Below are 14957 nucleotides of genomic sequence, written 5' to 3'. Positions count from 1 at the left end.
CGTGCGTGCGCGCGCGTGCCGGTATTCGGCTGGAACACGAGTCCGCTCGGTCCTTCCTTCCCTCGTCCTCGTTCTCGACGGTGTCGGTGTCGATTTACCCCGTCGACGTGCCGTGCCGTGCCGTGTCGTGTCGTGCGTGCCCCGTCCCGTTGCTCCACGATGCCGCACAATCCCCGTTTCCCGTTTTCCCCGTATTTCCCGTTCCGTCGACACTGCTGCCAATCGCCGACGTTGCAATCGTTGCATCGCGCGGTGCAATGCAAGTGCAGCCACGGTCGCCAATAGTCGCCAGTGGCGGCCTGTTCGAAAATGCACCGGCGACACCTTTTTTCTTTTGCCGCCACGTGTACGGCTCCGAGGATGTTATTTGATTCTCTCCGAATCGCGTTGTATTTAAATTAAACATAATAGTGCATGATATAATACATTCAATATATATACACTATGATTAAATAGAAATTAAGAAACGTAATGAAACACAGATACACGTACGGTTTTCTGATATTTATTTTATATTTTTTCTTACATGGACTGAGCCATCGAAAACTTTCCATTCCCGTTTTATTTGGAACCAACTGACTTGTACGCGAAATGTACCAAAGCACGATTTTCAATTTTGTCTTTAAGGAGAATGTATAATTGTGATTAATTTAACTGTGCTACTTCAACCCCTTCAAAAATCTTAAATGACAAAAGCATCGCAAAAACGAGACACATCATATGTCTATGTACAATATACACAATCTCTTGACATTTTATATATTTTCGTATACACGTACACATATGTATATGTGTTTATTTTTAGGAAATCATGCGCGAATCGGGGGAACAGAAACACTCTCTCTCTTCTCTCTCTTTTGAATCTTTCGATATCTTTGTAATAACTTTATTGAGAAAGTGATATTCGTCTTCTTTACATTAAAAAGATGAAACTACATTTTGGCCATCGCTTCTTTTAATTCCACAAAAAAGGCTGGAAATATAATTATTAAATGTCACCCATACTTGTACAATTCGTCGTTGAAACAATAACACAGTACCTTTGTTACGATATATTAACTTGAAGATGGATAATATATATTGCCAAATTTTTGTATTATATAACTCATTTCACCACATATTACATTAATCAATGCAGATTATACAATATTTCATTTTAATATTGCTGAAATATACATCAAAATAATATATTTCAACAAAATACGCCACATTTACTATGCTCGAAACGAAGCTATAATAATTCAATAGGTGTTATGTAACACCTCAATGTTGAAGTGGTGTATCCCCGATGTGCTTATCCTATTTAAATTATCTAATAACCGTAATGTTTCACAACAAAAGCTACGGAGAGATAGCGAACGTGGTAAGCGATTTACATCGATTCGTCTATGCTCTCTGTGTGAACGAATGTGTGGAAATTGCACAACCCACTCTTGGGATCTCTTAGCACTTTGCTATCGAAATGACGCTCTTCAAATGTATGTACTATATTTCTGCTAATATATAAAATAGGTTCATTTCGTAAATTATGGCTGCATCGTTATTTCGACCCATGTATCGCATGGCCCGTTGATATACGATATGAACTTACGAAATGGGACCGTCGCTCATGCACCAAACGGCATGATCGTTCTCCCTCCTTTGTTCATATACATATATTTATTTATTTATATATGCAACACTTTTAGAATCTTACTAACTAGAATAACTAGTACAAAGTTATGTAAGTGTTATAGAATTACACCTCCAAATGCCTCCAAAAGCTTTGCCTGTGACTCCAAGCATGCCTCCAAAAGCTTTGACAATAAAAAAAACATGTTATCAATCCAAAACAATATATATATAGCTGAAATAAAGCTAATAACAAAGTTTAAAATCGGATAACAATATAAGAATCTTATACAGGAATGACAAAATTGTCTAAATATAATCATAAACCATTTATATAAATGGAAATATATTGAAAAGCCTAAATAATTATAAACTATAAACGCATTCTACTGAAGTGTAATATTATACGATTTTATTATACGATTAATTCATCACATTCAACTTCCTAAAGTTTGTGTTAACGATATAATTAAGTATGTGTCGTATGTGTAATATAATATAAGTACTTAGAATATATAAAAAGGAAGAATTCAAGCTTTGCACCGTTTGAAGCAATTCCATTTTGTGTACAGCTACATAGCACTTGTGGCTAAATGGATATTAAGATTATACATAAAGTCTTTATTTTGGATATTTGGTATACATTATTAAAGCCTTTACGTTAGAAAATGGAAAGAGGAAATAAACAATCCTTCATTTATATATGAAATATAATATAAAAAATTATAATATACATAAAAAAACATCATACACGCAATATATGAAATACTTCCATATATATAATATAGAGGTGCATTTAAAGTATAGATATTTTTATATAAAACTTTAAAGATTAAAAACAAATAAAACTTTAGTTCAATATACAATAAAAACGTATTTGGTATATATTAATTAATACCAAACATGTTTGTATAAATGTAATTATTAGTTCTCCAAAAAAGGAACTATGAGCAAACTTTAGGAAGTTGATCTAAATCAGACTTGAAAGATAAGAGACATCAATACAATTGAACTGCAAGGAGACTATGTCCCTGCAATACAAAATGTTATCAGATATGTATAAACGTGTTATACATATAAGCAAATCCTTCATTGTAGATATGATATGTGCATTATAAAAAGCTTATCCCCGTATATATGTATATACGTATATATGTTAGTGTATATATATATATATATATATACACACACACACACACACACACACACACACACACACACACACACACACACACACACACACACATCTGAAAGTAACGAAAACTTAAACTTTTAGTTTTCATCTTTTTCTAAGCCTACATATATTATGCTACCTTCAGTCATTGCGTTCACTAGTCAAATATTAGATAACTACATCTTATTGCACCAAACCGTCTCAAGCAAATACACCATCACATAGATATACAATTGCGATCATTTGTATTCGTCTATTTAGACAAAAATATTTGCCGAGGGAACGCACCGTTCGAAGCCGCATCTAAATGGAAATCTATCTAAATGGCGTATCTATGATACATGAAATTATGTATATTAAGAGCAGAAATTTACATTATGAAACAAATTTCAATTGCATCATGTATTCGTATACGCTAAAAAAATACTTTCCATTTATGTAGGATCGACCAGCAATCCGTCGTAGAAACTAAATCTATCGAAATCAAACTCTAAGTGAGCTATTATCGGGACCAATTGTAAACTGAAAAAAACCTTGTATTAAAAGGACCATTATTAATCCATCATATTACGATTCTCCCCTTTAAAAATTCATCGAGTCAATTCGCCGTTTTTAAGGTTCCTATAAATTATCTCAAGGATACTCTAGAGCGACTACTATAGACCATCTCCAAATTTTATACAGTCTTATTGAAACGTCTCACATCACTGTATTATTATTATTTATAATTTTCATCATTCGATGAATCATTAAATCAGTCAATGCAAAATTATGTATACGACATAATGCATGATACCACCAGGTCACAATTCCTATTTAAAGTCTATCCGTAGGCTCAACTAGCATATATTTCTAAGTTACAATCGTCTGTTTTAAATCATTGTGCTTCACAGGATGCTCTTACGGATCGTTATGTTTACGGAAAACAAAATATAAAAATATGACCAATTATAGAATCAACCAATACGCCTTAATTGTAATGTACTGACTAGTGCACTTGCTTATTCCGTACATGTACGTACACATCCTCCTAAAGTCCTGATACAAATACTACACTTCATAAGTATAATGCACAAATATGCAAGTATACTACTCAAGTAAATTTCAATTTTCATCTTAAAACAGAGAAATGCTGAAAAGATACCTAGCACATTTCCTTGTTAATAAAAATCCAGTTCTAAACAAATCGTTTTTTTCATTTTATCTTTACCGTATTTTAAGACTATTATTTCGTTTTCAGAAGGATATGTATACCATGTAAGTATGTATGTATGTATAGACAAAAAGTTGTTACTTATCTATACATTTATAACAAAAATACGCATAATGTAATAAATACGGTCATACACAACTTTCAGCCACGCTACTCCATAAACAGCCGACATACCGGCGATTTATCACTTATCAAAAATTCGTACGACAAACCACTAATTTCACAGTAAAACAGAAAACGGGCTAATATTGTAGTTTATTATCGCCTTATATTCGATCACGGTAAGAAAGTTAATATTTTCTCATTTAAGTTTGCGTCGTATATGCATTCATACGATTCTTATCACTGTGTTTGACATTTTAAGCAAAAGATCTAAACGGCAGTTACTAGCATAATTACGGCAGACGAGAATAATGTCTTAAAATACAGTTATAGACCTGATAGAGTGCTTCCAAAGATTTAAATTGTTCTAATCCTCATTAATTCACACGTGTAAAGTTAAAAATTATATTGTTAACGACAATAACTTTATTAAAATAAACTAAAAGTCTCTTCGCTTTACATAAAGATATCCTAAACTTGTCAAAAGAAATGTCTTTTGCATTATAAAAAATATAACTGGTTAGGACTTATTAGAACTGCAACATGCGGAGCAATCAAAACAACTGGTATGCTATCTCTTAATAGACCATGAAGCTCTATTACTACCTCCAGGACCGTCTTCCAGTCTTTGATTTTGCAGCTCTGAAATAGTTTCGTGCAAGAGTTTCTTTTCTTCCAGAAGACTCGTAATGTCGTCTTCCGCGGCGCTTAAACGAGATCTTATTATATCCGATTCCTCTTTCACGCGCATTAATCTCGCATTTTCTTCCGACAATCTTTCCAAAGCTCCCATACGACGTCTCAATTCCTCGTTATCCGATTTCAGCTGCTTACTGGATTGTCTTAGAGCTTTCAATTCCCTCTCACACTCCGTATTCTTAAGCGTGTGACTGTTGTCATTCGATAACGTCGTATTTGACTGGCTCTCACCTACTGTAGTTACTAAAATAAAATAAAAAAGAAAATTATTATTTGACCTACTACAAATTATATTGTAAACTCCAACAAAAACATACAAATATAACACTATTTAGTTTCTTTCAGAAGAAATAATAGTTGAAAAGGAATAAATATACTAAAATATACATATGTCTAAGAGCCCGGGCACATGGAAAAACTTAAGCAGTAAGACGTAAGCAGTAAGGACATCAACAGTTTTGATTCGCTACCGCTTACGTTATGTCTTAAGTTCTTAACTGTGATTAGCTTACTGTTTAAATATTACTGCTTAAGTTTTTCTATGTGCCAAAGCCTTAATCACCAACGTCAGATATGTGCAATATAAAATATATAATCTTTATGATAAAAAATAGATACAGATTGTATATAAGAGAAATATTATAAATTATATTAACTAGGATATGTGTACTTATAACAAAGAATATTTTTTAATCAATTTGAGACTCAATATTTGCCTATTGTTCATAATAAATAAATTAATTACCTAAATTAGATAACCAATCTCAAATTTATTTAAAAAATATATTTCTGCTACCAATTCTTCCACTTTTAGATGTATCCTATATAAATCTAATAAGTAATACATAAAATATAAAACAATTGATAATGAATAGTAAGATGATTGCTATTTGTAGACCAACAAATTTTTCTTTATATGCACTAATATTTTTATATGCAATAATAAGATCATAATTCATGCTTACTTAAATGCGCTAATATTTTATCTATATATACATATATCAATTATGTCCAGATCAAATAATTAATATATTAAGCTGTGCGATAGTAATAAGCAGCGAGATCTAAAGCTACTTGTCTACATGTGTTATATCAATGCTCACATTCGAAAGGCCGCCTGGGTGCAGAGAACAGTTATGCAATATGTAATATTAATTACTTCGAAACTGAAATCTGCCACTTGCCACAATGTAAAAATCTACATGTAATACCAACTCACAGGTACATGTGTTTACAGGCGCAGGGACGACGTAACTAAGATTAAGATCGCATAAAGATCGGAAAAGAAAAGTCAACTCAATTTCAACTGCAAGTGGCAGAAACAAGTGGATACACCTCGCCTGACGACGAGTGTTACTTACCAACGGGTTCGATGTGAAACACGCCGCTCATGTCCCGCGCTATCCTGAGTTTGGAAATATTTAAATCTATCGGGATCGGGCCCGGGGAAGTTATATTATTTGGCGGACGATCCTCGTTTAAACGTAACGATATATTTTCTAAGTATATCTGAAATAATAACATGTGCGTATTGGCAATAAATCTTGGAATTATACCTCGAACGAAAAGAGATCATGTCCAGAAGACTCGGCAATCTTACGAGAATACCCACCTGCATAGGAATCGGTTTAGGTATGATCTCGTCCTCTGCCAAATCCGCCAAACCCGTCACCGAGCTCATCGACAATGACATTCCTACGTTAGCGACTCTCATCTCTAGCTTATTCTCGAATAAATTCATAACGTTCTCTTTATCATGCACATTAATGCCGGACGAACGCGATGTATCTTGCTCAGACAATCTAGCGCGGTCTTGAGATGCTGGTCTACTACTGTCGCTCGTGTCTTTTTGACTGGCGTCCGACAATCTACGAGAGTCTTCCGGATTTTTCAAGCTATGATCCAAACGTAGCTTAATACGTGATCTGCAGTCAGAATCGGATGGTAATTCTATCCAGCCTCGAGATCGCGAACTGAACTTGGTCTATCAAACAGAATGCGTTAACATATTAAATTCGGATAGATCTAGAAACTGTATAATACAGCTAGTAAAGTATCTATTTCCATATTGATTACATTACTGCTCAAGTTGCAATATCATATTGCGAAATTAGATGAAATATGATCTGTACACTAAATGAGTGACTTAATGATAATTTTTATGTCAGTTACAAATTATAAACAACTCGACTTTAATTTAATAAGAGAATTAAAGACGTAATTATTAAATCTTTTAATTACAGGATGAAAATCTACTGTTACATGTGTTAATAAGAAATGTCAAAGCCAAGCCTCTTTTGGATTAAGAGTTATTATGCAGAAAGATCACATTCAGATGCAAAAGCATATTGATGCGCTAAAGCAATTCTATGTAGTGTCTAATATGTGAAGCAATATTAATAATCCCATATAAAATAATATATAAAGCAAATAAAATAATGCGTATGTATTTACAATGTTTAGCATAATCAGGCCATATATATTATTCTAAATATATATATTGTAATGCAAGTTCATTACCATGCCATACATTTCATTGCCGCAATATAATCAATAAAAACTTCAAAACTCGATTTGTATCAACTGTGTATGGAAATCATAAGAAATCAAAAGCGTAACTTACATCGTAAGCATTCTAATTTAATAATAAAAAAAATAATTGTATTTTTTTATATGAGCCTTTATTATTATATTTGTATTTTTTAATTTTTTTATTTTACGTCTTTAATTACTCTGTCAAACAAGAAAGATAAAAGCAGAAACATATAATGCAATTATCTCATTTTAATAAAGCAATATTGCAAGAAATATAATTATCGTTAAAAATTGAAAAGAAGTGGGAAGAAGCAACAACCAATAACCTAGCAACAATAGATGTTAAATAATTAACTAATTAATTTGCATATACATATATAAATTAGTATGTTCCGACTTCACCAAGTCTTCTTCAGCCGTAACATAATATTTAAAGACAGTAATACATTAACGTATCATAGAAACGAAAATCATTAATTCTTACTATTGAATCCAATTTATTCTTGCCTTCGAATGAGAAATTAATTATAGATTATCTAATTGCCACTATCACTGACTGCGTTTCATCTCTGTTTTATCTTTGACTTCATACAGATGCAACAACAATTTTCAGTTATGTATTCGTCATGCTTTCAAACCATAATGTGGCTTCTTATGATAATTTTATTAGATTGCGACTTTCTAGCTTATTTTTTCTTTATTTATTTTATATTTGTCCCATCGTTTAACTTATTTTTCAATCTGGTTTCTATGATACGTTAATGTATTACTGTCTTTAAATATTATTTTACGGTTGAAGAAGACTCGGTAAAGTCGAAACGTATCAATTTATATATGTATATGCAAATTAATAAGTTAATTATTTAACATCTATTGTTGCTCGGTTATTGGCCCTTCTTCTTTTCAATTTTTTTATACATACGGTTTATTCTTTTACTTAATAATTATCATTATATGTAATGTAATGCAAATATAATATAAATACATACATTTTTTTTATATACTTCTATTTGGTTAGCTTTTTTTGCATAAAAATTTGCAATTGCATATTAACGGTATGACAAATAATGGTATGACGTAAATACGTATCGTTATGTAATTACAGTATTATACTTATGAATTGTATAATATTATACTTGTTAAAACACTATTAAAACTTTGTTGACTCTACGAGATCCATCAACAGTGTGATAACAGCATGTTACGTAGCTCAATATCAATACATGCATTTTTAACGGTGTCTAAGATTAATAAATGTATGAATGGTTTTGCCAATACCTTTCTCTTGACCTGCCACAAGTGCCACATAAAAACATTCACAAGAGAAGGAGAGACGCGGGAGAGGCATGCAAAAAAAGTTAAAAGACAGAAATTGTATAAATATACATTTATAATAATGTCAACTGGTTATATAATGTAAAATTGTAAAAACAATGAGCAAATTACTGCGAAACTACTCAAGTATTAGTAGTAGCTTATGCACAAGTAACCCGCTATTTCAAATATATACTCTAATTGGAAAGGTTTACTATGACTTATAATCACAAAAAGTTAAATGCAGTTTTTTTTTAATTACAACAAAATGTATTGTTGCGTGGAGAAAAGTAATTTTTTTACGATTAAAACTCAAATATCAATCAAGTTATTACAAAATATAAGATTCTGTATAAATATAACTTTTTAATTATATTCAAGATACTTTAAATTAGCACACAAATAATGCTAAATGAATAAGCTATATTATGTGAAAGTAACAAAATTTCCATAGTAAAAGAAGGAGAATAAATTTTTATTACGGCAGTACGATTAATAATAAAGAATTTTGTTCGTTTAAAAAGAGCATAATTATGTAATAATATAGCATAACGTATATATATATTTACTTTATATTACATCGGTTAAAATGTAATTTGGCTCACCTGAAATTCGTCCCAAGGAATAGATGAACACTCATCATTGTCAATGTTGGAAACTTGAACCTTGATAATGGAAGAATAATCACAAGATTGGTGTACAAATTCGACTTTCGACAGCTTGAACGTCGCCATGGAAACCTGCGGATAAGAAAATAAGATTCTATTTCTATCGTCTTCGATAAACGCGAAAAATTGATTTACAAACTGACTACGGTACTCACTATATCCTTCCTTTTGCATACGCTGTCCATAGACTTTTCACTTTGCGTGTCCGGCGTTTCTTCCACAACTTCAGTCGCTTCTTCCACGGCCGTTATCCTAATTGAATTATCGATACCGAATACCGCGTCGATCTTCCCTTGATCTTGAAGGCTGACCAAAACATAATTCTCGCTGTCCGAGCTAACGTCGCTTCTCATGGACACTGTATCGCTACTACCGTCTTCCGGAGAGGCCTTCAAGGCCGAGTCGATCGACGTCATTAGATTGCTGAATCCCTTTTTCATAGACGAGAGATTGACGTTGAAATTATTCGGAATGAAGGGCGTGCTCGAGTCTGACTTGCTATGCTTATGTGTAGCTTCCGTTGTATGTTTCTTTTCGTCGCTCGGATTGCCGATATACTGCGGCCCGGAACTCTCGGGTATGCACCATATTGCATTCGTTGGACCCTCCTGGTCGCCTTTTTTCGTGCCGTTTTGTTTAAAAGTGACGACCGGCGGAGCGGAATGCGAGTAATCCATCGACAACATGGACGATGCCTCGCTCTGAGGTGTCTCTACGTCGTTGCTCGTGTTCATTCTCTTAGCGCTAAAATCGACACGTGCGCCCGCGCCCACGCCCACCGTGCTAGTATGCCAGACCGTGGACGAGCCGACGAAATCGTCCGCTATGCTGGACGAGTCAGGCATAACGGATTCTAGATCGCCGCCGGAATTCTCTTTACCGGGTGTGTGCGACGGCATCACAAACGTCACTTCCACCTGCGGTATCAACGCGCCTATGATCACCGATCCGCCGCTCTCAACTTTCAAAATCTTATTCGAGTCCACGGCCAGGTACGTAGCCATCTCGGCGAGTATCTCCGACAATCTGAGTAAGAATAAATATTGATAATGATTTATCTGTACGCTAACTAAATTGCTTATATATGCCAGCCCGTGAATATCGGCGGCCGAAGGCTTCTCCGTGGCTAATAACGAGTCTGCGGTAAAATGACACCACAGCGTTAGAGGGAACGCGTCCAGAAACGGTACGGGCCGACTCTGGCCGACGGCTCGTGCTCCGAAAAAGTCTCCCCAAACAGGCTCCAAGTTGCAGCACCACACGTCCTTCGCCTCTGTCCACAAAAGTTCTCTATTTAGTTGACGAAGCAACTCATTTACGGAATTGCTGCTGAAATTGGGCGGTATTTGCCTAATATTATCAGCGCCTGAAATACAGAACAAAAAAAGGATACTAAAAAATTGATAAAAAAGAACTAGATGTGATACTGATATTGGCAATATCGTAAATACATACCTGCACAATGCGCTAGAAATTTATCCGTTACTACATGAAAATCTCCCGATTTACTGGGAAACTCTGCACCAAAGAACATTTGTCCCATTTGAAATGCATTGAGGCACTGCGCCAAATCCACTCTCGAAGATCTTTCTGTTGATCGAACATTTGTTATAGATGCTCTGGAAGTTTGAAGATGCAAGGACTTGGGTCTGTCTTTCTGGTTTGGGTAATCCTGTTGACTTTCGAAGACTATCTAAAAATACAAACATTCACATCACTAAAATAAAATGAGAAAATAGGATAATGTATTTAAAGTATGTACTGATATATTTTAACTTACTCTTGGAAGTATAGCCTCTATTTTTACATCAAAATACATTAAACGAGAAGAGCTCAGCTGCTTGTCTTTCCCCATAAGAGAATGATAAAGATTCAATGCAAAAGAATTAAACCAAAGGCACGAGCAGACGTCGAAATTTATTTGAATGGGATTGAGCTGTACATAAAACTTGGGCGGCGGCACTAAAAAATTATACATTATTTAATAGTGAAGAAGTTATCGAATAGAATAAAGAGACTTGTACAAATTTCTGCTTACAGGGAAAAGTAATATCTCCCGGATAATAGTAATAAGTAAACTCAGCATGAAGTATCGTTACGTCTTCTGGAAGACTAAATCTGTCACGATCGCCTAAATAGAAGTTTAATTTAAATATATAGGATATATAATAAATATAAAATGATATAGGAATATATAATAAAGGCTGAGAAATGGAAGTGAAATTTTAATCTAGAGTTACCTAAATTCGATCTCACATGCAATATTATACGTCATTTTGTCGAAACATTAAAACAGCATTTAGCAATATCGTTGTAAATAATATATAGTATTTTATGTAATCTCTATAAGATTTTTTACAAGTAATATGTAATATCAATATTTTTTAAATATACATTGCACATTGAATATTACAAATTACAGATTAAGCTTAATTTATTTAACATAGACTACATGTAAATAGAAAATAAAAAAGAATCGAGGTAAAGCAATAAAACTACTTGTCAAAATAAATCAAATTTAGCTAAAAACTTCATATGCGATGTTACATTCAAACAAACTACTAATTTTTTGTACCTGGTGTATGTTTTTTCCTGGTTTGAGCTGTACAATTACCAAATAAAATAATTATTGTCGAACTTGATACTTGACTATTTCGATAAAGAACCTGATAAAAACAAATAACTCGAACAAGTATTAAACATACAATACCTGAGATGAATTCTTTTGGCATTGGATTACGCGACGTTGTTGTCACTTTGTACAAGGTAAAATCATCGATCCTGATAATAATGCACGTCGTCATTAGTTTGGCAAGCTGCTCCAAGACATAATTTTTCACTGGATTACCACTAGGATGCTGAGACTTTTTTTGGTCAGATGGTGTGGCATTTGGATTTTGTGGTTGATTATTTTTTTCCAAATTCTCTCTGGAGCCTTTCGTACCACTTCCTGTTTCACATAAAATCGAATAATATGCAAATTCTTCCATCAATTATGTATTATATTAAATAGGCAGTATATTTGTATGTACACAAACCTGTTACGTTCCCTTGACTTCTTGTTAAAGGAGAATGTTGTGTTCTTCCAGAATCTATGAGGTCCATAAACTGACTTCGGAACGAACTGAACGACTGTTGCAACCATTGGTTGTGAGGTGTAGCATTCTCTCTGTATTTTGGCCAATGTTTTCTGTCCGCCATTGCCAGATGATACGGATAATAATCAATTTGAAATCTAACTAATGAAATTTGTAATGCACCACCGTCCTTCAGATCGGGATGTAATGACCTGCCTCCTGTTTTAATAATATTAATAATTAAGATAAACGTGAATATTGTATGACGCAGAAGAAAATCGTGAACTATACTCAATAGATATTAAATAAATAAAGTAGTAAATAACACGCTTTCAATAAATATTCCAACATGAAAACAAATAAAATCTTTTAGACTTACCACCAGCATCATCGCATAAGTGAAGATCGATGCGTTGCGAAAGAAAATGATATGACGTTTCTACAACATCATATCTCGTAAATATTTTTGAAATCGCTGTAGTGTACTGACTTTTTGTTCTGTTTTGCTGCTGAGATACCTGCGCCTGATATTCTGGTAAAACCTTAAATTATAGGATAGACAAATTAATAAATCATTGGGGTTTTATATTAAAAATTAAACAAATTGCGCAAACCTCTAATTTTCTTGCAGCTTTTGTTTTCCGCTCGAGAACGGTGGCTTTCTCGATAAGACCACCCAAAGAGTCGAGAAAATGGAGCGCAGCTTTCAGTTGTGAATCTGTCAATACCCATAGAAGATCATCTAAAATAATTACTAATCTGGAGCCCATGACGAAACAATCTGTAATAAAAAATAGTTGACTTAGTGACGAGCAATTACTAGTATTTATCAACAGGTATTTATCAATAGCATCAATGCTTACAAACCTGATATTCTTTTCTTTATCGTAATTCTACATCTTGCTTGGTTTGTAAGTAAACGAAGTGGCGTCAGATTATGATCCTTAGTACTTTGAGCTTCTATTCTAACGGTCTGCCATTCCAATTCTTTAAAGATAAGTAATTGTCCTCGATCAGGATCTTTTACTCTAGTGGTTCTGAGATCGCAACGTTGCCATGTCGCCGACTTGGATTCCACCATAATCCGGTTCATCTAAATAATACAACGTATAGTTTTAAACAAATGTCAATCTGTCTGTGTCTAATTTACTTTACTTCTTATATCATGTGCCACTGTAATATCGTACCTGGACTGAGGCAATGAACGCAGGACTTTTAAATGTAACCAGCACAGTGTTAACAGCTATCGTTATTCCATCAATTACTTTATGTATAAAAGAATACTTTGCAGGACCGGCATATGATGCTGCACCCTGCGGGGAAGACATGCTTCTCAGATCCTCACATGTTTCTACATCTATGTGAACCTCATCCAAACTCTGCAAATATTTTAATTGTTTGTAGTTTTGTTACACGTACTAAACATAATGGCGAAAGTCATATTTATCTATAATCTGTAACTGTCATTTACCAAAAAGATAGGAACACTTTTCAGTTTGGTCCATTGTATGCGAAATGAAACTTTATTGCACCAAGCATTAGTTAATCTTAACCATGATGGCAGCTCTAGTAGATCCGTGAGGACTGTTTCATCAAGTTCTAAATTCGATAGCTCTCCTTCACCTTTGAATGTGCTCAGGTTTATCTTATCAGCAGATAAATTCTTGGTGAACCTATAATATACAATGTAAAAGCTCAACAGGCAAAATATATCACTTGCCATTAGTTACAAGGATTTTAAAGCAAATAATAACGATATGTTTTATATAAATTATGTAAAAATTATCTAATTTGTGTACTTTGATGAGATTTGTACATTTATATAAATATAATTAGCATTGCTGTAAATTTTTATGTATAGAATATCATATAACTGTTGCTAACTCAATTAATATCCTAATAACTTTGACTAATAAAAGAATGAAAAAATAAAAAAATCAGGGACGAGCATATGACGAGTGTCGATTGCAATTGGGAAGAGCACTTTCTCTCGTTACTTTCTCTCGAAAGTGCTCTACGAATGTACCCAATATTACAATTATACAGAGGATACGGGAAAGGAGAATGTGACAACTGTATCGCAATGACAAGACGTACGTCTCGACAATAAGGATGAAGGAGTTACGTGACGTGTGATGTATGTGGAACGGGACGATTTTTTTTTTACGTGTCACTTGAAACCGTGAGACTGTGTTCCAGGTTAATCAATCGCGATTGCATGAATAGTACCTCGATAGGTGTTTTAACAGCTGATTTTTGATGATCGAGACCATCTTTCGGTCGTGTCGATGAGCCTAAATGGCCTAAATTCTTACAGCGGTTAATAAGAGGTAATACGTCTCAGCATGGTTAGTTTGACACCACACATATCTACAGCAACTTCTAACTATATATATACATATAGGTATATACTGTATTTTACATATATCTATATACGTATATATCGTATATATGAGCCCGCGAATGAAATGATCCCCCCTTATCTTAAAGCCCCTTGCACAATAGGCGATAGCGATAGCGATAGCGACAGCGACAAGGTTGCCGACAAAGCTATACCACAGTAT

The 14957-nt window shown here is 33.8% G+C and overlaps 1 protein-coding gene across 5 annotated transcripts; it reads right to left on the bottom strand.

Moving 5' to 3' along the window:
* Positions 1-870: 870 nt before the first annotated feature.
* LOC139776921 (bridge-like lipid transfer protein family member 3B) lies at positions 871-14854 on the bottom strand. Of its 5 annotated transcripts, XR_011719227.1 has the most exons (20): positions 14623-14854; positions 13865-14066; positions 13581-13772; positions 13261-13486; positions 13008-13174; positions 12773-12935; positions 12355-12612; positions 12027-12266; positions 11892-11918; positions 11355-11447; positions 11097-11278; positions 10772-11009; positions 9472-10682; positions 9254-9388; positions 8613-8624; positions 6412-6783; positions 6161-6308; positions 5903-5916; positions 5545-5630; positions 4916-5042 (listed from the first exon to the last, which is right to left on the bottom strand). XR_011719227.1 is itself a non-coding variant. In XM_071713964.1 (19 exons), the coding sequence occupies exons 1-19, from the start codon at positions 14664-14666 to the stop codon at positions 5040-5042; spliced, it is 3927 nt and encodes a 1308-aa protein (XP_071570065.1). In that variant the 5' UTR covers positions 14667-14854; the 3' UTR covers positions 4905-5039. The 5 variants fall into 5 exon arrangements, 4 of the variants coding, with proteins under 4 accessions (XP_071570062.1, XP_071570064.1, XP_071570063.1 ...); XM_071713964.1 differs by lacking the exon at positions 5545-5630 and having other exon boundaries at positions 4905-5042; XM_071713961.1 differs by lacking the exons at positions 5545-5630; positions 5903-5916 and having other exon boundaries at positions 871-5042; positions 14623-14851.
* Between the last annotated feature and the right edge of the window lie 103 nt (positions 14855-14957).

The sequence above is a fragment of the Temnothorax nylanderi genome, unplaced genomic scaffold (genome assembly GCF_030848795.1).
Source record: "Temnothorax nylanderi isolate EJ_2023f unplaced genomic scaffold, tnyl_v1.0 TNYL_tig0132_pilon, whole genome shotgun sequence".
NCBI lineage: Eukaryota > Metazoa > Arthropoda > Insecta > Hymenoptera > Formicidae > Temnothorax > Temnothorax nylanderi.
This window is presented reverse-complemented; position numbering and strand designations above follow the sequence as displayed.